The 23,081-nt window shown below is 39.9% G+C and overlaps 1 protein-coding gene across 3 annotated transcripts in view; it reads right to left on the bottom strand.

The window, feature by feature from the left end:
* Positions 1 to 22,771, bottom strand: part of kif4 (kinesin family member 4) — a 40,135-nt gene extending 17,364 nt beyond the window's left edge. Inside the window, exons 1-18 of one of the 3 annotated variants that reach the window (XM_062048137.1) lie at positions 22,549 to 22,771; positions 22,017 to 22,098; positions 20,933 to 21,076; positions 20,435 to 20,549; positions 20,173 to 20,363; positions 20,002 to 20,091; positions 19,745 to 19,911; positions 14,882 to 14,976; positions 14,642 to 14,761; positions 11,907 to 12,082; positions 11,318 to 11,379; positions 11,085 to 11,217; positions 10,574 to 10,632; positions 10,342 to 10,447; positions 10,026 to 10,133; positions 8,633 to 8,815; positions 8,415 to 8,518; positions 8,173 to 8,317 (exon numbers count right to left, since the gene is read on the bottom strand). In XM_062048137.1, the coding sequence (XP_061904121.1) occupies positions 8,173 to 8,317; positions 8,415 to 8,518; positions 8,633 to 8,815; positions 10,026 to 10,133; positions 10,342 to 10,447; positions 10,574 to 10,632; positions 11,085 to 11,217; positions 11,318 to 11,379; positions 11,907 to 12,082; positions 14,642 to 14,761; positions 14,882 to 14,976; positions 19,745 to 19,911; positions 20,002 to 20,091; positions 20,173 to 20,363; positions 20,435 to 20,549; positions 20,933 to 21,055 (1,977 nt within the window). In that variant the 5' untranslated portion in view covers positions 21,056 to 21,076; positions 22,017 to 22,098; positions 22,549 to 22,771. The remainder of the gene's footprint in view (positions 1 to 8,172; positions 8,318 to 8,414; positions 8,519 to 8,632; positions 8,816 to 10,025; positions 10,134 to 10,341; positions 10,448 to 10,573; positions 10,633 to 11,084; positions 11,218 to 11,317; positions 11,380 to 11,906; positions 12,083 to 14,641; positions 14,762 to 14,881; positions 14,977 to 19,744; positions 19,912 to 20,001; positions 20,092 to 20,172; positions 20,364 to 20,434; positions 20,550 to 20,932; positions 21,077 to 22,016; positions 22,099 to 22,548) is intronic. The other 2 variants (XM_062048138.1, XM_062048139.1) reach the window with 2 other exon arrangements.
* Between the last annotated feature and the right edge of the window lie 310 nt (positions 22,772 to 23,081).

Genomic DNA, 23,081 nt, shown 5'->3' with positions numbered 1-23,081 from the left:
TCTCTTGTTGCCTTATTTGTATTTTGACTTTATTAAATGTATTTATATTATCATTTGGTGCAGCCGGGCCGGAGCAGGAGGGGATAGAAATAGAGAACAAGGAAGACAGAGGGGGGAATTGTGGGGACAAGAGGGGGATTAGACAGAGAGACAAAAACAACAACAGCAAACACAACAACAACAACAACAGAGCAACATCAGCAAATATGACATGTACAAATATGATGGTGAAAGTAATAGCAAATAAGCAGTTAGCGAAAATAAAAAATAATACAGAAATGACAATGAGCATTATTACACTAAAAATGGAGCAATATGAATACCAATAGAAATAGTGCTATTGATAATAAACAATACCAATACTTTACCTTTATTATCTACAATATAATTGTTCAAATGCAACAATACATATACGTAATAAAAACTTGAGATACGAAAGAATGCAGAAAAATGGAGGGGAAGAAAGAGAAGCAACCTACATTAACCTTGTAGATTGTTATAGTAACAATAGGTTAAGCTTTGTCAGTGTGCCATGTGTTATACCCCGTTTACCCTAGGGCAACAACGTTAATATATGTTTGATGAAACGTAATTATGTGCATGAGTGTATATGTACTTGTATATGTACAGTATGTGTATATGTGTGCTTGTACAGTGAATGTATATGTACAGTATGTGTATATGTGTGTTTGTACAGTGAATGTATATGTATAGAATGTGTATGTGTGTGTTTGTACAGCGACTGTATATGTACAGTATGTGTATACAGTATGTGTGTTTGTACAGTGAATGTATATGTACAGTATGTGTATATGTGTGTTTGTACAGTGAATGTATATGTACAGTATATGTATGTGTGTGTTTGTAAAGTGAATGTATGTGTAATATGTGTATGTGTGTGTTTGTACAGTGAGTGTTTATGTACAGTATGTGTATACGTATGTTTTTACAGTGAATGTATATGTACAGTATGTGTATACAGTATGTTTGTATAATGAATGTGCGTGTGGATGTACGAACTTTGAGTGTGTAAATATGTACTGTATTTGTATATGTATGTGGGAGCGTAGGTACCTATGTACAGGTATGTGTATGTATGTGTGTGAGTATATGTGAATTTGCATGTACAATACATTTGACTCCCAGTGTGTGCGGGAGCCAGAGTACGGCCCCAGCCTCCCAGAGAGCCCATCCCACAAACAGTAGGTGCGGTGCCCAGGGAACCAGGGGCCACCGCCCCCACGCAGCCAAGCCGGACAGCGACAGGAACCCCAGAGCCTGGCCCACCGCGCCGCCCACAAGGGCCAGCAGCAGGCCGCAGACAGACGCACCCGGCAGAGGACAAGGCACGAGAAAAGCAGGGGGCAGCCAGACCCCAAGACAGCGAGAGACCATACCCCACACGGACAGAAAGGCAGGACGCCCCGCCCGAGGAGCCCGGAGACCCCCCACAACCGGACGGGAAGACCGCCCCCGCCCCACCGGCAACCGGGCCCCCACGAGCCCCCCCCCCACTCCCGGAGAGCGCGGCGAGGCCAGCCCACGGCCACCCCACCCAAGCCGGCCGCCACAGGACCACCCAGCACGGGGCCACGGGAACCACCCACCCCACCCGCAGGGACCCCTACGATGGAGATGGAACAACCAGCAACCGCCCCGCCGAGTACCCCCCTGAGGTAGGGGAAATAAATAAATAAAATAAATAAATACATAATAATAATAATAATAATATTAATAAAATATATTAAAAAATAAGAATAAATAAATAATTAAATCTATTTATTAAAAAAAAAAAAGAAAAAAAAGAAGAGAATTAAAAGAAGATCACAGACATGCTGACACACAAGGTCGCTACCCCAACAACTGGCCGACTCGCAGCACCTCGGAATACCCTGCAGCACCGAGCTACCACAGTAGACGCAGGTTAAATTTGATGACATTGGCTTACGGTTTTTGAAACCCCCACATTTTCTGTGAGACTTCCTCCCACATCCAAACACATGCAACTGGGGATTGACAACACTAAATTGGCCCTAGTGTGTGAGTGTGAATGTTGTCTGTCTGTGTTGGCCCTGCGATGACGTGACGATTTGTCCAGGGTGTATCCCGCCTTCTAGCCCAAATGCAGCCGGGATAGGCTCCAGCAAACCCAAGAGGGACAAGCGATAGAAAATGGATAGATTGATTTTCAATTGAAGGTTTTCAGAAGCTGTGAGCCATAATCATCAAAATTATATCAAAAGAAAGTTTGAAATATTTTGAGTTGCATGTTATTAGCCTATTTCATGTATTATAGTGCCTGTGGTCAAGGCTCATATCGTTCAGTTTCGCTCCCACACCAACGGCACAACATCATTTTTACTTCATAAAATAGATTTACTGGTAGTAAGTAAGATACCAAAAGTTCGGAAATTGACACCTAGCCCATTTTGTGTAATCGGTGTTGAAAGCCGGTACTATTTTTCAGTGAGGCGCAGTGATATCTAGTGGGGAGTGGCGCGGTTTTGGTCACATGGACCAATCAGGTAGCAGCTTTATTCTAACAACATACCTGCTATGGCGACGACAACATCCGAGAGTGAAGAGGAACGAAAGACCTCAAAAGTTAGAAAAAAAGTGCGTAAAGAGGAAAATAAAAGATGCTATATGCATCTTTCATCTGTGAACAATGAGGACGTCCAGCACTTCACTCGGACACGGTGGGACACATACAGAAACTATTTAAAACAGTGGCTTTGTCTGCAAGACCAGAACAAGCATCTGGCAGAAATCTATAAACATTGCTCGGATGTAGATTTTGACGCTATTCCTGACGACGCTGGGTTTCACGCAACATGCTACCGACGTTTTACAGATAAATCTGCATTGTTTTATGCCGAGAAAAGGACCGCACGGGCGGTGGGAGAACCATCTGCAGCCGCAGGTCAGTCAGCAGGCACGTCTGAAACTCCCCGAAAGAAACTTCGATCTCGTTCAGGTTTGCCCGTTGCTTCTGCCGGCCCCGTCCTGCCAGCCATCTGTATAATTTGTCAAAAAGTGGAAAAGTACACTCGTGTGGGAGGAAAACGCCAGAGGGATCAACTCACACAAGCAGAAACCGTGTCGGCAGGTATGTGACACACACACACACACACACACACACACACACACACACACACACACACACACACACACACACACACACACACACACACACACACACACACACACACACACACACACACACACACACACACACACACACACACACACACACACACACACACACACACACACACACGTGTGTGTGAATCTATAGTAATAATGTTACAGTACATAGCGTAGGATTGAAAGAATGTGTTGTTACTTTGTAATAACCAAATGGACCATTTATACACTGTCAGAGTTAAGGGGAGACCTTGGAATTTAAAAGTTTGAGAACCACTGGCCTAGAAAAGGAAGCCCCACCCATCCCCCCATATACCTTCACACCACAGCCCCAATCTCTCTCTCCCCCCCCCCCACACACACACACACACACACACCCCTGGACTGATTTACACATCACAACCCCCACCCCTCCCCCCGCACACCTTCACACCTCACCCCTCATCCCTGAACTGACTGAACTGTGACCACTACCCACATCCCTGCTGTGACTTCATGTCACCTCCACTGCTGCTACAATAATTGAAGAATGCAAATATATACCGTAATTTCCGGACTATAAGCCGCTACTTTTTCCCCTCGTTCTGGTCCCTGCGGCTTATACAAGGGTGCGGCTTATTTACGGCCTGTTCTTCTCCGACACCGACGAAGAGGATTTCGGTGGTTTTAGTACGCAGGAGGAAGACGATGACACAATGATTAAAGACTGACTTTTCATATACCGGTAGGCTGGTTATTTTGATAACGTACAGGCGAGCACTTTGTATTACTTTGCACCGTTGTATTATTTGTACTCTGCATGAATGCTGTTCGCCATGTCAAAGATGTGAAAGTTTGATTGAATGATTGAAAGATTTATTGTTAATAAATGGGACGCTTTGCGTTCCCAAACAGTCATCTCTGTCCCGACAATCCCCTCCGTGGTAGCAGGAACCCCTATATACTACGCTAATTACACATCAAAACCCTGCGGCTTATAGTCGGGTGCGGCTTATATATGAAGCAATCTGTATTTTCCCCTAAATTTAGCTGGTGCGGCTTATAGTCAGGTGCGGCTTATAGTCCGGAAATTACGGTACATATATTATTGGTCAAAGTAGAAAGGTAGACCTGAGGCAAATTCTGTCCTACTCCTTGGGAACGGTTTCATATCCCTTAGCCAGTACTGATGGGTCACTTGCTAAAACAGACAAATCTGCCTTGATGAATATATTGGAGAACAAAGACAAAGACTGCTTAGTTCAGCAAGTTCCGTCAGATGGAGCTATTCTCTTCGATGGCATGGCAGTCATTCAAGCCATGCATTCCAAACCAGCTACCTTTGGAGAGTTGGCTGACAACTTACTCCAGTACGTGGTCAAGATAGCTCTGCAGCACAAGTGTACAAGGATAGACTTTGTCATTGACCAGTATCCAGAAATCAGTATTAAAAACCTAGAGCGGTCACGGAGAGCTGAGGGTGGTACACAACAGGTGCAGATCTATGGACGGGATCAGAAGGCACCCACACAGTGGAAAAAGTTTCTATCTAATGGGACCAACAAAGCAGCACTGGCAGAATTCCTCTTTGTTGCATGGCGAGATGCTGATCTCACCATTTTGGGCAGGGACTTCAGCTTGTACATAGCACATGGAGAACTGTGTCACTGTGTTACTGTGAAAGAGGGTTCACAAACTGTCAGTGCTGTTCACGAACTGACATGTGACCATGAGGAATGTGACACTAGGGTGTTTTTACATGCACAGCATGCTGCACAAGAACATCAAACTGTTGTCATCAAAAGCCCTGACACTGATGTGGCAGTGATTGCTGTAAGTCTTCAAAGAGCTTTACAGTGTAGCTTGTATTTTTTCACGGGAGTAGGCAACAGAACGAGGATCATAGACGTGGCTAAGGTGGCAGCAGCTCTTGGCAACAGTGTTTGTTCTGCACTCATTGGCATCCATACCTTCACAGGTTGTGACTCGACCAGTGCCTTTCATGGCAAGGGCAAAAGGAAGACATTTTCTCTTGCTTGTCAGAAAGACGAATACCTGACTGCGTTCTCAAATCTGGGCAGCAGTTTTAACCTTGACCAGTCTACGTTCAAAACACTGAGCAAATATGTGTGCCACCTGTATGGACAGGCATCTGCCAAAGACGTGAACGATGCAAGATACAAAGCATTCTGTATGGCATCGTCAGCTTTGCCAGAACTGTCCATTCCCCCAACAAGTGATGCCCTCCACCAACACTGCAAAAGGGCAAACTACCAAGCAGCAGTAATGCGACATTCCCTGACTGGTATGATGTGTGCCCCTTCACCCATTGGCAATGGATGGTACATTGAGGATGGGGAGTTAACAGTAAGATGGATGACTAGAAATCCTGCCCCAGATAGTGTGCTGCAGGTAGTCCACTGTGGTTGCAAGACAAGCAAATGTGAAACAGAAAGATGTTCATGTATGTCTGCAAAAATGTCTTGTACTGATTTATGTCACTGCCAGAACTGTGGAAATGTTTCAAAGGAAACAGAAGAAAGAGGTGCATGGGATGATGACACAGATGAAAGTGATATTGATGAGTAATTACGCACCATGTCACCATGTAAAATTTGCCACTTTTGTTTCTTTATCAAGATGTTTGATTATCGAGATGCCACACTGCCATTTTAACGGTAAAGCTTAAATAATGTCTGTATTACCTTTTTTTTCAAATTTGTTTTGGTCTTTTGTGTGTGTTTGTGTGTGTGTGTGTGTGTGTGTGGGGGGGGGGGGGGTATAAATGACACATGCTGTGAAACAATTTGCTACTTTAATAAATATTTATCATATTTTATACCAATTTGGGCCTTTACTGCATCTATTTTAATCTTGTCCATTTTTGCCTTATTCCAGTTTTGGGGTGCATGGTAATATTTTGCTAGATTTTAAGCCACTTTTGGCCACGGTGTGTTACTTCTTTTGTACCTTTGATTACATAGAAGGTTGTGACATTTTTTTAATGTATGATACATAAGCTTTTAGCTAAATTTAATAAGTGTGTGCTTCATTGTGCTGGGGCAAATCACTTCAGTTGAATCGTTTTTTAAGAAATTTGCTACATTTCATGATCTAAATTCACATATGAGTATACTAAGGCACCAATATTTGTTTCAGATGTTAGGTATATGTATTTATGATATTTGAGAAAGATTTTGTGTTGCCAAAATGAATAAGACATATTTTACAAGCCAAAACTGCAGCACAAGATTTTCGTTTTTTGTGATTTACCTCTATATACATTTCTGGCTTGTGACAAAATTTGGCTAGGTATCATGTTCTGAACTTTTAACCCAAAGTCCAGAAGGGTATTATCTATGCAAAAATGCATTGAACAAGTTGTGCTTAGACGTGGGAGCGAAATTCATTTTCTAGGCACTTTTTCTCATGTCAGCTCACCGTCTATTAGTTTCACTTTGTAAATCTAAACAAACCTTTGCACCATGTTATATTATTTTTAGTTTTACCATTATATTTTTTGGAGAGATGATAAAGATTCTCACCTCTTGAGACCTAACTGTTGGCTTTGTAAGGTCATGTTACCTCTGAACTAAACAAAATTGATGCTAATCAACCCGTTTGTTCCCTTTTTTTCCCCCAAATAAAAATCTACAAAAAACAGATAGAGAACCTAATCGTTAAGCAGAATTAATAGTGGATCCAAACCAAAAAAATCTAATAAAATCCCACCCAGCGGAGAATAAAACTTTGATGCACTTCATCCTGGACTCCTGCCTAATTACACATCTCCACATTGGTGACCCTTGCGTGAGCAATGTCAAACGACAACAGGAAGAACAATTCCCAAAAACGACACGGCCATTGTTGGCGCTATCTTTACTTCTACGATTAAGTTATTTACGTACTATTCCCTATAAGTTTGAAAAACAGCTCAGATATCATTAAAACATTCTTCATTGCTTTATTTTGGAAAAAAAAACCATGCATCTAAATCGCCTGCCAAAAGCGCGTCAGCTGGTCGTGCACCTAAACGGATTGACACCCGGCAAAAGTAAGGAGAGAAAGTTGAAGAGAAAGGTTGTTCTAATGAATGCAGTTCTTGTTCAAGCCAGTGAACTACAAACTACCCAAAATCTTTTGACATTACTACCGACAATAACGTCTAATTTTACACCATGTGCGTCTTCGAACCTCCGTTTGGACATTGCTGTGTGGGTTGTCCCCGTGCATGTGTGGGTTTTCTCCGGACGCTTCAGTTTCCTCCCACATTCCAAAGATATGAATTGTGGTCTACATAAGATGTAGTGGTGATTCTTTGGTCAAAATTTTACTAAAACTTTTAGAGACCATCTTTAAGCCGCTTTCTGACCATCGCTTCAGAATGCGCCGTTTTGTGGGCGGTCGTATTTATGTGGCTCCACTTCGACAGCGCCTTCTCTCCGTCATTTTTGTTTTACCTGTAGTTTTTGAGCCCTTCCATATCGATTCTACAGACAAATATACGTTTGAACTATACAATACTTTGCATTAGAAATTAAACCAGCTGATGATGCATGTGCATGTACGAACCAGTCTGCCCCACAACAAGAGGATAGAGAAAAAGAAGGAGCTTGCAGACTCGCGCAAAGCTCTTGAGGTAAAACTTTACTATATACTGTATGTAGCTATCCACTGAGGTCACCAATCGGAAAATTCATCACAAATGGGGCAAATTCCAATCGTTCGTTCGAAGGAAGTATGAAGGAAGGCAAGATATCTCAGTCATGGTGTGACTTAACATTTTTGGGACTTATGCAAATGCTACCAATAAGTAAGAAAAGTTGGTTTTGAATAATGTGGAAAGACGTTAATATTTTTGTTTCCATGTTAGCATTTAAGCTAACAGGCTGGCAGACCAGTCAGTTTGTGAGTTTATCAAAGCGCAGTTATAAAAAAATGTTTCGAAAATGTTTAGTTAAACAGTAATATTAACCACTGGCAGTTTTACTGCAGTTCTCATTACCGTCTATCTATCCCTAGTTTAAAATTTAATTAAACATCTACCTGTATTTCCTGAACAAGCTTGCCGACTCTCTGAACAGAAGACTCCTTGAGCTTGAGCAGTTTTGACTGCTCAAGAAGTTTCTTCTTCATGTCTCCGAGTTGCCCCTCCAGCTTCTGCAGTTGCTTTCTCCGCTGTTCACTCAGGCTGCAGGAGAAGGGTGCACGTGAAATGAGAACCATAAACCTTGAATGGTCGCTTTGAAAGATGGGATGTTAAGTGGTATTTAAGGGAGGCAGCATACATAGCCTGGTTGGTGCCTTTCTTTGCAGACTGGAGTGCCAAAACAAGCTTCTCTTTCTCCTTTTGCAGAGAATCCACTGCAGACTGTAGAGACTGTACATTATTCTATAGGATTAAATGAAAAATGTTCAATTATGTCGTTTCACTAGGTAATACATAATTTGATTATTTTTAGGAAAAAACCAAGACACAAAAGACATCACGAACAAAACTTCTCACCCAATGTTCTGACTGCATGGAGTCCAGATGGTTGTCATTCTGGCACATCTTCTTAACAAATGCCTCCTTCAAACTCAACACTTTGTTGAGTTCAATCAACTCCTTGGAGAGCTGGGCCTGTCGTAGCGCATGATGGGCTGTAAAGCCATCTGGTGAATCTTTGCCAGCAGTTGCATTGGTATTCTAATGTATAAGAGGGGAAAACACATTAAATTAGAAGACCTTGACAGATGTAAACCTTATGACTATCCCTCTGTTTTCTGCACAGCCCGTCCTCATTAGGGGGACAGGCGAGCTGGAGACTGTCCCAGCTTAATTTTAGTGAGAAGCGGTGAACACCCTGGACTGATTGTTAGTCACAAAAATAGGTGTCACACAAACAGTTATAAACTACTGGTACTTGGACTTTCCAATTAACTTAACTAGTAGGGGTGTGGGAAAAAATCGACTCGAATTTGAATCGCGATTCTCACTTTGTGCGATTCAGACTCGATTCTCATTTTTAAAAAATCTATTTTTTTATTTTGTATTATTTTTTTTTTTAGATTTATTTTTTTAAATTAATCAATCCAACAAAACAATACACAGCAATACCATAACAATGCAATCCAATTCGAAAAACCAAACCCGTCCCGGCTACACTCAGAACTGCAATAAACAGAGCAATTGAGAGGACACACAAACACGGCACAGAACAAACCAAAAGTAGTGAAACAAAAATGATTATTATCAACAACAGTATCAATATTAGTTACAATTTCAACATAGCAGTGATTAAAAATCCCTCATTGACATTATCATTAGACATTTATAAAAAAAATGAACAATAGTGTCACAGTGGCTTACACTTGCATCGCATCTCATAAGCTTGACAAAACACTGTGTCAAATATTTTCACAAAGATAAAATAAGTCATATTTTTGGTTAATTTAATAGTTAAAACCAATTTACATTATTCCATCAGTTGATAAAACATTGTCCTTTAGAATTATAAAAGCTTTTTACAAAAATCTTACTACTCTGCTTGCATGTCAGCAGACTGGGGTAGATCCTGCTGAAATCCTATGTATTGAATGAATAGAGAATCCTTTTGAATCAGAAAAATATCGTTTTTGAATTGAGAATCGTGTTGAATTGAAAAAAAAAAATCGATTTTGAATCGAATCGTGACCCCAAGAATCGATATTGAATCGAATCGTGGGACACCCAAAGATTCACAGCCCTATTAACTAGCATGTTTATAATGTATGTACGGTATAAACACAAAAGCTAAGGAGAACATGCAAACTTCACACGGAGGTGTTTTGACAGAGATTCAAACCCAACTCTCCTCACTGTTAGACTACTCAAGATAGTGAATATTTTAAACTGAGAAAAACAAAAGTCAACCTACTGATGGAGAATCATCAAGTCCATTGTTATTGCCATCGTCTGGTCTATCCGATGCATCGACTTCTGGAGCCATGGCGTCAATTGAGGCAGCAATACTCGCACTCTCGCTCTTAGAAAATAATTCATATTCAGTTAAACAGTTCACTAAATGAATACACCAATACAAAGATAATTCTCAGTTTAATGCTCACTGTCATATTTGACAATATGTTAACTCTTATTATTATTTAAGAAGATCAGTAGACCTGTCTTTGTATGAACTCCAACTTGAATAATACTACCAGCCTTGAAAACATGACCAACAATAACTTTTATACCTTAAGCTCCAAGATGACATCTTGCAGGTTTTTCATCACCTCGACATTCTCCTTCAACTCCTGATCTTCAAGTGTTGACAGCAGTTTCTCAAGATTCACTGTGCAACTGAAATAAAGCCCGCATGTACAGTTGAGGCAGCTATAAAATATCAGGGGACATGATTCATAAAACACACCTAAATGTACTACTACAAAACCACAGTTTATGAAAAACAAGTATTGACAAACTTACGCTGAATGGTGCTGCAGTTGTTCCAGTTTGCTTTGCAGTTTCTCATTTGTTTGTTCAGTCTATAACAAAATGATATACAACATGGATACAAATTAAATACATATAAATACTCCAAACCAATCTAACAGGTTAAGGATGGTCTTGAAAGCAGAGGGTTTTTTTCTCTTAAACTTATCTTAAATAAAATTTAAGAAAATTTAAGCGGTCAAACAACATACTAATATGATCAAGCTTCAGAAACTGTTCAAACTAGGTATTTACAAAGTGCAAAGAACAATAATCTGACAAACATCTTGAACCGTATTAAAACATTAAATTATTTTATCTACCTCATTATGTGAATCGTAACTTAACTATTTATTTATGAGAACCTTGTCTATTTTTGGATTGGATTAAAAAGCTCTGCTTCTTCCTACTTCTTTGTGGACATGCTGTAATGAAAAACTGGAAATATGTGATGAACCATATTGTAACATGTTCGAAATAAACTAACACTACAGCCATATCTGACCATAATGATCTTCTCAAACATGAGGGCGGTTTGTCCTGCTGCCTCACTCAGCTCCATACTCAATTTGTTGTTCTCATCCTGCAGAGTGCGATTCCGTTCAAGCAGCTTATTTAAATTCTGCCCAGATTCTGGCCTGTTAAAAAAAGTGCATGTGAGTAACGAATATGATCTTTTGTGAGGTAATATCCATCCTAACTCTATTCATCATAAATGCTGCAAGAGATGTGTCTTACCCAGAGAGTACTGGTGCAACCCCTCCACGTGCATGAAGTAGCATCACTTGCAGCTCTTGTACCTGCGGACAAAAGGCATGTTTACAGGATCAATGGCTACGCCTGTGCAGTCAAATTATATCCCAGCCTAGGAGATCCACAGCTGCTTTCCTCCCTCCATGGAAAATTGACAGTTTACAGTGCTTCAGGAAAGCAGACATGATTGTGAGGGATGCATTTCATTCCACGTTTAGGCTCATGTCTTGTGATGATTGTGAACGATAGGCAAAATTCCACAAAAGCGCAGTTCCCCTTTAATGCTCCCAAAAACTCAGCCAAACATTTTTTATTACTACTTCCTACAAATTATTTTGAGTGTGGCACCAATAAGGATTGTATTCTATTATCTGGTGTATGTAATGCCCATGAAGGCTGCTCTAACCAATGCAAGAGCTGTATTAAATAATATGAATATCGTACTAAATAATCAAATAAAGACATTTAAAGGTTTTGACTTAAAAAACGCACTGTATAGTGCAGTGCATTGCTGCTGCACGATCTATGACTAAAAAACAAATAGCAAATTATGTTTTTGTTGCCTTTTACACACCTGTTGCTTCAAACGGCCCATTTCTGCCGCCCTGGGGTCAACGTTGACAACAGGCTTATTTTTAATCTTGCGAGCTCGGTCAGCGTATCGTAGCGTGTTGATGGTCTCCTCCATGTTGGAGTCTGCAGGACTGACGCATGCAATCATCAGTGTGTGGCTGTTGCCTCCCAAGGAATCTGATGGGAAAAAAAGAAAAACACACAAAAAAAGGGACTGTAATCTACAGTACTAATATTTAACCTTTCAATCATTGGTGACGACTTGCAGCGGCACCAAGGAAGTTTCTCGCTGTATTTTGTAAGTATTCAGATTTCAGACCCGTCTACAACAGTGGTCCCCAACCTTTTTGTAGCTGCGGACCGGTCAACGCTTGAAAATGTGTCCCATGGACCGGTGGAGGGTGTATTTAAAAAAATATATATATATTTTTTTTACATAAATAAATACAATCATGTGTGCTTACGGACTGTATCCTTGCAGACTGTATTGATCTATATTGATATATAATGTATATATTGTGTTTTTTATGTTGATTTCATAAATAAAAAAAATAAAAAAAATGTTTTTATTTTTTTAATTTCTTGTGCGGCCTGGTACCAATCGGTCCGCGGCCCGGTACCGGTCCGCGGCCCGGTGGTTGGGGACCACTGGTCTACAAGACTATCTTTTCCAGAAAAGTATTTAGCGACAAATTTACCCACATTTTCTGCTCTTTTGGACAGAGCTATGTAGCTCTTCTATACGAGCAGTGGGTCCTACTCTCATAGGCTCCCTTCAAAGGCTTGTGGAATAATAATTAAAAAAAACTTAAAAGAAGCGACAGAATAATTTCCAAACATGTCTGTTTTGCACTCAGGCCTTACAGCCAATTATGCAAATCCACCTCTCGCAATGCAACCGCAGAAACATAACAGTCCCATTGTAACTGCTAATTGTCTTTAAGATAACGGACAGTGGTGGGGAGTAAAATGCTACATTTACTTAAGTAACTTTTTGGAAAAATAGTATTCATCAAAGTATTTTTGTACAGAAGTAACGCTACTTTTATTCTGTTGCAATGAGTTTAATTTGGATCGCTAAACTTATTTTAATCTATTGACGCTGCAGTGGAGTCCTCTCTTGCACGTGCACACACTAACTACAATTGTAGTCCATCCAAATACAGTACAATTAAAAGATGGCTAATAAATAAATCAGACGTTAGTCATCAGGTACTCAGCACACGGGTAGTTATTTTACTAAATACTTATTTAGGCTTCTTCAAGTACAGTCAAACCACTCTATAGCAACCACTCCAATGAAACAACATAAATGGCCACAATATGTAGGTTGGGAACCATTTTTAGCGTGGCTTTGCGGGGTTGGAGCCATGGCAAACTCACACGTTGAAGCTTGATACGAGCGAGAATGCCGTGATCATGTGATGGCAATAAAAAAAAAGAGGTCCAACATAATTTTTCCAACTAGGGAAAAAATGTTACATTAAGATGTTCAATATTTACAGTATTTAAGTAAAATTGTTGCTTACAGAAATAAGGGTCCATTTAATTTTTTGGTTTAATTTATTTAGGATAAAGTTATCCATCCATCCATTTTCTACAGCTTGTCCCTTTTGGGGTCACGGGGGGTGCTGGAGCCTATCTCAGCTGTATTCGGGCGGAAGGCGGGGTACACCCTGGACAAGTCGCCACCTCATCGCAGGGCCAACACAGATAGACAGACAACATTCACACACTAGGGCCAATTTATCATTAATTTATTAATTAATCAACCTATCCCCAGGTGCATGTCTTTGGAGGTGGGAGGAAGCCAGAGTACCCGGAGGGAACCCACGCAGTCACGGGGAGAACATGCAAACTCCACACAGAAAGATCCCGACCGCAGGATCGAACCCAGGACTACTCAGGACCTTCCTAATTACCTTTCAATTACAGTACAATGGTAAACAATTCTGCAGTAATGAGAAATAAGTTTATGTCATTTAAAATGTTAGTTGCATTATTACTATATGTTATGATTACATTACATAACTGTATAGTTTTTGTTCGTTATTTCTTCAGTGTAAGAGCATGATGTAAACAATACCTCTGAGTCTGAAGCCAAATATTTTTCTAAGTAAATTATTGCATATTTTTCTAATGTGTGGCATCTTATGATATCAGGTTAAAACAGATGTCTTCCTAGGGGGGTCTGCAAAGATAATGCACATTTTTGGTTGTTAAAAAGTATTTTTGAACATTTTTGAACATTGCTACTGCAAAGTGGATTGTTGAGAAACATGACAAAAAAAACCTACACCTCAGAAACCGCAGGTTAACAAGGTACCTTTTTGACATAATTTTATACAAGTACTGTAGAGGGTGTCCCTACTCCATCAGTTTGGAGGTTTTTGACCTGGAAAACATTGATGACCCATGTATAAATATACTGTCTGTAGTACAATTTCTGCCTACATACCAACCCCTGAGTGAGCAGCCGAGACACACTAACCACATTGCCATCATGCTACCCATCTCAAATGCAAGTTAATTACCAAACTATTTCTTTGTTGGTTGAAAAATTATGAAAGACGATAATTTCAGACTTTATTCAACTAAAGATGACAAGCATCCATTTATCCCTCTAGGGGTCGCGGGGGGTGCTGGAGCAGTTTACACAAATATAATTTGCCCATGTGAAGGTCTTCAAAAAAGAGGATGCGCCTGAGACTGACCTAAAAATAAATCAAAGCTTACCTTGTAACAGGCGAGTGAGTTTGGAGTCTCGGTAAGGGACAAAGGCATTTTTTTTGCTTTCATCCCCCAGGGCGCTGATCACATTACCCAAAGACAAAAGGCCTCGATTGATGCTGATGCCTGAGGATGAAAATGTTATTGGCAACACTATGAGAGGGCACAGGAACTTCCTGCAGCATACATCAGGAGGTGAATGTCTAATTTAAGGTTACACTAAGCAGAGGCTTATAGGTACTGCACCTTCTTTTAAACGATCACCCTCTGCTTTGGTTTTCTTCTGCCTCTCTGAACCAGCCAGATCCACTAGGTGTAGTTTAGAAATTATGGAGTCACCTCTGCAAAAATAACGGTTGGCCTCATATGTATATTTTTACAATGCTTCCATTCAGACATAAATAGGACATGACATAGATAAATTCACTTCACTCAGGGAAAATAAGTAACTAAAAGATAAATGGTTGACATTGCTATATATTTCTATGCTGACTTTTCTATTTACTGTATTTTTCAGACTATAAGTCGCAGTTTTTTTCATAGTTTGGCCGGGGGTGCGACTTATACTCAGGAGCCACTTGTGTGAAATTATTAACACATTACCGTATAATATCAAATAATATTATTTAGCTCATTCACGTAAGAGACTAGACGTATAAGATTTCATCGGATTTAGCGATTAGGAGTGACAGATTGTTTGGTAAACGTATAGCATGTTCTATATGTTATAGTTATTTGAATGACTCTTACCATAATATGTTACGTTAACATACCAGACACGTTCTCAGTTGGTTATTTGTGCGTCATATGGCGTACACTTATCAGCCTGTTGTTCACTATTCTTTATTTATTTTAAATTGGATTTTATCAAATAAATTTCCCCAAAAAATGCGACTTATACTCCAGTGCGACGTATATATGTTTTTTTCCTTCTTTATTATGCATTTTCGGCCGGTGCGACTTATACTCCGGAGCGACTTATACTACGAAAAATACGGTACATTAATAAGTGTATAACTAAAAAAAGGTGAACCTTGTCTCCCTAATCATTTTTCAAAGCACAGATGCAACCGCATGTTTGTTTCCATTTCTTATACTGTAAGGACGTAACGATATGAACATTTCATATCACGGTTATTGTGACCAAAATTATCACTGTTGTTGTTGTTATTATCATGTTGTTAAATGTGCTCAAAAAGTATGTAAACACAAACACTGAAATCTTTGAACCAGGTTTTATTTTACGAATTTAATAAAATTGATTGAAACATAATTTACTTTCATTGGCAGAATAAATATTAAATATTGTTATGGTTTCTTAAGAAACATATTTTTCTTCGAGTGTTTAAATATGTTCATCTTCTTCCGTTTTAAATTAGACGAGCTTTGGGCGCATTACTTCCGGTTTCTATCAAGTCCATCTATCCATCCATTTTCTACCGTTTGTCCCTTTTGGGGTCGCGGGGGGTGCTGGAGCCTATCTCAGCTGCATTCGGGCGGAAGGCGGGGTACACCCTGGACAAGTCGCCACCTCATCACAGGGCCATTCTATCAAGTCACGCGAGTTCACTTCCTGTTGTTATTATTCCTTCGAGAATAGCCCCATCACTCTGTCTGAGATAGTAGTCTTTAGGTTCAATGTACACAATTGACTAGTTTAGTTTCTCAGATAGCAGTGTGTTTATACAAGTTTCAATTGGGATATGTCATTTCTTAATATGGGGAAAGATGTTAATGACTCTTGTTTTCATGTTAACATGTAAGGTAGCGAGCTGGCGGCACTAGTCAGTCTGTGAGTTTATTAAAGTACAGCAATCAATCACGGTTTTTCGATAATTTTAGTTTAAAATGCTAAAACTAACAGTCAGGAGTTTCACCATGGTTATTATTAATACTGTTTATGGTTACTAGAGATCGACAATGGTTTTTTTAGGGCCGATACCCATTATTAGTAGTCAAGGAGGCCGATAACCGATATTTGGAGCCGATATTCATTTGCAAAGTTATTTTTATAAGTGTTAATAGAATTAGGGCTGGGTGATAAAACAATAGCAATATATATCGCGATAGACATGTGATCAATATCAATAGAAAATGGGGTCGATAGAACGTTCGATAATTTCACTGAGTTCTGTTAGAAAAAAATAGGAAGAAAGGCAGAGCCGGAACCGCACGGCATTCTGGGGGTGTAGGCAGAGGAAGGGCTTTGGCCTCTCGACCTATCACGGCCGAGCCTGAACCGCAAGGCATTCTGGGAAATGCTAACAGGAAGAAAGAAAAAAAAAGCAACAACGGCTAGCTGACGACAAGGAGTGAAACGAAACGGGAATATGAGTGCGGCAGCACGAGAGGAAATTGTAAATAAAAAAGGAAACGTCACGTCACCAGTTTGGCAGTATTTTGGATTTTTTAAAATCCGATACGAATCAGAGTAATACTGTCTGCAAACTTTGCAAGGTCGTCGTCCCGACCAAGTCTGGGAACACGACAAACTTATTTTAGCACCTGAGCCGCTCTCACCCGCTGGAGTACAGCAGTATCAAACAGCCACAACCATCTACATCAGCCGGTGCAAGTGGAACAGCACCGAAGCGGCAACAACAGACCACCATCGTCTCGATGGTGGTCTGTTTTTGCCGCAGACAGTATTACTCGGCAGCAATGCCATACGACAAAAATTCAAAACGTTATAAAAAAATAACGGATGCAGTGGTGTATCAATTACCGAAGGACATGCTAGCGCTCAGCATAGTTGAGAAGTCTGGGTACAAGAATCTCATACACGTGCTCGACCCCCGTTATGTTCTACCTGGCCGAAAGCACTTTTCCAAGACAGCTATTCCTAAGCTTTACACAATGTGCAGGGAATTCGTGGAAAAGGAGATACTGAAGTTGGTTTGATTTTTCCATAAATGACTGAAGAGGGTATCAGGTTTGTTTTGTCACAGATGTTCAGACGCAAGTTTATTCCGATGTTTACAATATTCTGTAAGACATGTTTGTTTCTTAATGTGACTGTTATTTATTTGCATATATTGTTACCAATATGGCTTTAAAGCCTGAGTTGTACACTACTAATTTCTTAATTACAATACTTTGCACATTTTGTTGGATTAAGCATTTATTTAATGTCAATATTTGCACATCGACCAGTATTTTCATTTATCTGACTGTTTTTCATAATGCTGTCCTCGTTCTAAAGGTTAAAGGTTATATTTAAAATAAAAGTATTTAAATTTAGCCTTTTTTCTCCTGGTCTTTATTTAGAATAATTTTTTGTTTTTTTATCAATAATTATCGATATCGACTGATATGAAACACTTATATCGTGATACATTTTTTAGTCATATCGCCCAGCCCTAAATAGAATGCATCAGTAAACGGTTGGACCAGGCTTTAAGTTGTTTTTTAAACATTATTTTTGAGGAAATGTTAGACCAGTAGTGACATAATGTTTAATGCAGCACTAATGTTGCAGTTAATTTAGCGCCAAACAACATCAGGGGATTTCACAGGGACTTTTACTACACGAGTCTCATGCTGCTAGTCAGAGAAGCATTGACATTTGCATTTCAAAATATGGGAAATTGCCAGAAAAAAGTGGTAAAAATATGGGACCTCTTTACATTACAATAATTTGCCATCTACTCAATTTTATAGCAGTTTATGGATGTAATAAATTGTAGGGTTTCCTCAAGAGTAATTCTGTATTATTGCGAACATTTAAATAAAATCAATTCTAGGCTTTTTCACATAACTTATACTTGAGACATTTTTAAGCTGTCTGACATAATTTATTCCTGGATGTTACAGAAAGTATAAAAATGATGTCTCCTGTTTGTTAATATATTTAGTAGGGGTGTAACGGTACGTATATTTGTATTGAACCGTTTCGGTATGGGGGTTCCGGTTTGGTTCGGAGGTGTACCGAACGAGTTTCCACACGGACATATTAAGTAGCGTAACGCACGTTGTGTAAACAATGCACACTGAGGCACGAGATCGGATTTAGCGATTAGGAGTGACAGATTGTTTGGTAAACGTATAGCATGTTCTATATGTTATAGTTATTTGAATAACTCTTGCCATGATGTGTTGCGTTAACATACCAGGCACGTTCTCAGTTGGTTATTTGTGCGTCATATGGCGTACTTATTCAGCATGCTGTTCACCATTCTTTATTTATTTTAAATTGCCTTTCAAATGTCTATTCTTGGTGTTGGATTTCATCAAATAAATTTCCCCCAAAAATGCAACTTATACTCCAGTGCGACATATTTTTCCTTCTTTATTGTGCATTTTCGGCTGGTGCGACGTATACTCCGGAGCGACTTATAGTCCGAAAAATACGGTATAAACATACACATACAATTTATATTTATTTATTTGTGAAAGAGATGTTTTTTGTTAACATGCTAAAGGTGTTTTAATAAAAATACAAGCATGTTTAAAATGTAGATTTTTTTTCCTTCATGAAGACAAGAATAAGTTGGTGTATTACCTGATTCTTATGACTTGCATTGATTGGAATCAGACAGGCTTCACAGTCCCATTGATAACTTCCACATTTTCAAAAGGAGAAGAAAAAAAGTCCTCCTTCCTGTTTAATACCACATGAAAGTGGTTGTTTTTTGCCGTCTTATTTGTCCAGCTTCCATACTCGTTTTTATACACTTTAGCTTGCTAGCTTGTGTGCGCTAACTTTCTAAAACTGTTATTTTGTTCGTGCAGGCAGAATGGAGCAGCGCTTTTACTGTGAACACAGGAACTCTGCGGTTGGTCTTAAGGGTTTTAACAGCAGGAACGCCGTGAGTCTGTTGAATAAAAAAATGTTTCTCGCCATCCTGTCAGTTGTTTTTTCCTTATTAATGAGCACACAGCAGCCAGCGTCATCTCACAAGATCCTCGGGTCCCGTGAATGTCAATCAAGGGACGTCATAGTGAAGATTGATGACCGCTAATTTTTAAGTCTATTTTTTTATTGCCTGGTTTGGCGATCGACTGACGCACCCTCCACAATTGACTGGTAGCTTGCGATCGATCTAATGGGCACCCCTGTTGTAGAGAAACCAAAATGATGCTTGAATCGACAGAAAACCCAACACTAACTTGTCTTTCCCTTTGCGCTGCTCAAGTGTGATTGTGAAGATGGCGTGAGAGCGCGATGATGCAGCATTCATTGCCGTGGAGCCAACGGTGCGAGCTGAGTTTCCAAGTTCCAAGCAGCTCACCATCTCCTCAGCGGAGACCACCTGCTTCTCCGTTAACCCCACAATCTGGAAAAGGTCATTAAATAGAAACAGTTTTATTTCAATATAAACTAAAAAGACTGTGTGGCAAAGTTCTCCACCATGTTGGTCACTTACCTTAATACCTTCTTTGGGGTCCTCCCGAATGCTCATAGCAGGTTTATCCTTAGAGGGACATAACAAATCCAACACATCCTCATTGTAGACCTATGATCAAAAATAAACCACATGAGTAAAAAGTGAATAGACGTGAAATAGAGCTTTAGCAAAACCTAAATGTTACACAACCTCCAGATATGATACTGCCAGGAAGAATTCACAGTCAGTCCTCTTGTCTTTTTCGTCATAGACTCTCCTGATAACTCGTGGAATAACGCCGACAGAGGACTCATTCTCTTGAGCGGACGTGTACGCTCCCCCCATGGAAAAGGTCTTTCCAGACCCTGTCTGTCCATATGCAAGAACAGTAGCATGGTAGCCTATAAAAGAGAAAATTAATTCTGAGCATCTGTGCCAGTTTAGGTATAATTTACTTAAAATATTTATGTACCTTTAAAGAGCCCACGCAATAAGGGGGACACAGCAGTACTGAAGACTTCCTCTTGCTCTGCAGTAGGATCGAATACATAATCATAGGTAAACGCCTTCTCTGTGCCAACAACCACCTGAAAGAAAGAACATGATTCTCTCAATAATAAATAATGTAACCTCTGTATTTTTGTTGTTCACATTCCCTTTAAACTTAAACAAACCAGAGTCCTAATTTATTTACGGTTATTGTATTAATCCGGATTGAATTGAAAAAACATGCCAAGAAGAATTTAATCAATCAATGTTTATTTATATAGCCCTAAATCACAAGTGTCTCAAAGGGCTGTACAAGCCACAACGACATCCTCGGTACAGAGCCCACATACGGGCAAGGAAAACTCACCCCAGCGGGACGTCAATGTGAATGACTATGAGAAACCTGGGAGAGGACCGCATATGTGGGTAAAAACCCCCCCCCCAGGGGGGACAGTAAAATTAACTGACATTGAATACAGACCTGTGGCTCCCCTGGCACAAAAGTGAGGCAGCACTGACATCCCTCATTGATTTCTTTTAGCACCAAAGGACGACATCTCAAGGCGACCCGCACTGGTATCGCCTTCACAACCTCATTGGCCATGGTGTTCGGTACCAATGTAGTCTTTGAAAGAGAGACAATAAAAGAGCAGTCAAAAAGTGAGAGATACAGAAGATGCTTCATGAGCATTGAAAATATAACTACACTACCTCATAAAATCACAATGGAAACACTGTGTGCATATCACAGCTGAGGCATGCATCACTTTGGATCAGCTTTGCCAGACGTACAACAATTATGGTATTTGTATGAAGTACGACCAACAATTCCAAAAATCATTAAAAAAACGGCATTACAAGCTTTGCAATAGAAGGTCTGGGGGCCAAATCTGACCCAGGAATGACAGCATACTGACCCACAACTTCTATTAAAAATTTGGAAGACAAACATTTTTGCAGCAAATTCCTAAAAAAACTCGAGTGCTCCTGTCACATTGACATTTTAACCTTGCTAGCAAACATAGAACACTGGATTCCAAACGTGTGTTTTACATAACTGAGGTGTTCCTTAAGGCACCCATTTAAGTCATCTCCTCTTTGGCAGTTAGACAATTATTTTCGTAATGTGATTTATGTAATTTTAATGTGTGGCTGAAGCTTGTTTACTTCAGATGCAATCAGTAGTGATTTGGTCAACTTATTTAGTTATACTCGGAGAAATGCTGGTTACTAGGGTTCAATCCCCACCTTCTACCATCCTAGTCACGTCCGTTGTGTCCTTGGGCAAGACACTTCACCCTTGCTCTTGATGGCTGCTGGTTAGTGCCTTGCATGGCAGCTCCCGCCATCAGTGTGTGAATGTGTGTGTGAATGGGTGAATGTGGAAATACTGTCAAAGCGCTTTGAGTACCTTGAAGGTAGAAAAGCGCTATACAAGTATAACCCATTTATCATTTATTTATTTACTAGTGTGTTCATTAGGGTTCCATTTAGGTCCTCTCTTTTTCATCATTTGGGCAGCATTGGTCTGCGATTTCAGTTAAAAAAAAACTTGAGAGACTCACATTTTTACAGCAGATTGTTAGATCTAGAGTGCTGTCATAGAGATGATCTTTGACTAGCGTTTTTGCAGAGGGTCCTTCTGTACTGTAAAATAAATAAACACAACTCAGAAAAGTCTACTGTTGAGGACACAGTTTCTCAGGAATAAACAAAATAAGGCAAACAGTGAAGTGGAGAAGTCGGCCCCCTGGTCCTTAGCTTTCTGGAAATGTGGACCACAAAAACATATGCCGGTAGTTGAATATTTCTGGTCCCAAGCAACGTCAAATCGCCTATGTGCGATCACTTTAACAATCTAATCTGGTACGATTATTTGTACGCTAAATTCTCTTTTTCAAACGTGTCAAATGCCTGGATTGTCATCATCATTAACTAACTCATGAAATATCCGAGACAAAAAGTAGAAAATGGATGGATGAATCTACTGATTTTCCACCTTAAATGCGTGCAAGTGTAGTAAATAAAAGCATTTCCCATCCGACATTTTCGTAGTTTTAGCTTAGTTAGTCCATGCATGGCGTTGAGCAAACTTACCGCTTGTCTTTGTCGTGGGTAACAATGTTTAAATTTCACAGAAACGGGTTCGGTATACGCGGCTAATATGTACCAACAACCTCATTAGTCAGTCTGAATCGAAAGCTCACAGTAAAACTATTATCCAATTTGATATTTTAAATCCGAGTAAAACACTTTCGAGTACTTGGGTGCAGTTTCTGCCCGCGACTTTCAAATTTTTAGGTCCTCCCCTTTATTCTTCGTCTTCTTCTTCGTCGACGGCAATATCACATGCAGCTCGGTCTCACTACTGACACTAACAGGTCAACAGGAGTACTTCAAATATGACTCTCTTTGGCGAGTTCAATTCAAGCAAGCTTTCTATCCAAGATGTTAAAGAACCAGCGTTAAATCTGAAATAACACATTTTGCTGCTGAGTACAAACTACGGTGGCTGGTAGGGACAAACAAAAAACACACCATAAAACCAATGCAATGGGGAAATGATGCAATCGCATGAAGGCAGCAGGATCAAAAACAAATGCAAAACATCCTGCCTAAGAAAGAACTAT

This window comes from Entelurus aequoreus, linkage group LG05 (assembly GCF_033978785.1).
Source record: "Entelurus aequoreus isolate RoL-2023_Sb linkage group LG05, RoL_Eaeq_v1.1, whole genome shotgun sequence".
In the NCBI taxonomy this organism is placed as follows: Eukaryota; Metazoa; Chordata; class Actinopteri; order Syngnathiformes; family Syngnathidae; genus Entelurus; species Entelurus aequoreus.
This window is presented reverse-complemented; position numbering and strand designations above follow the sequence as displayed.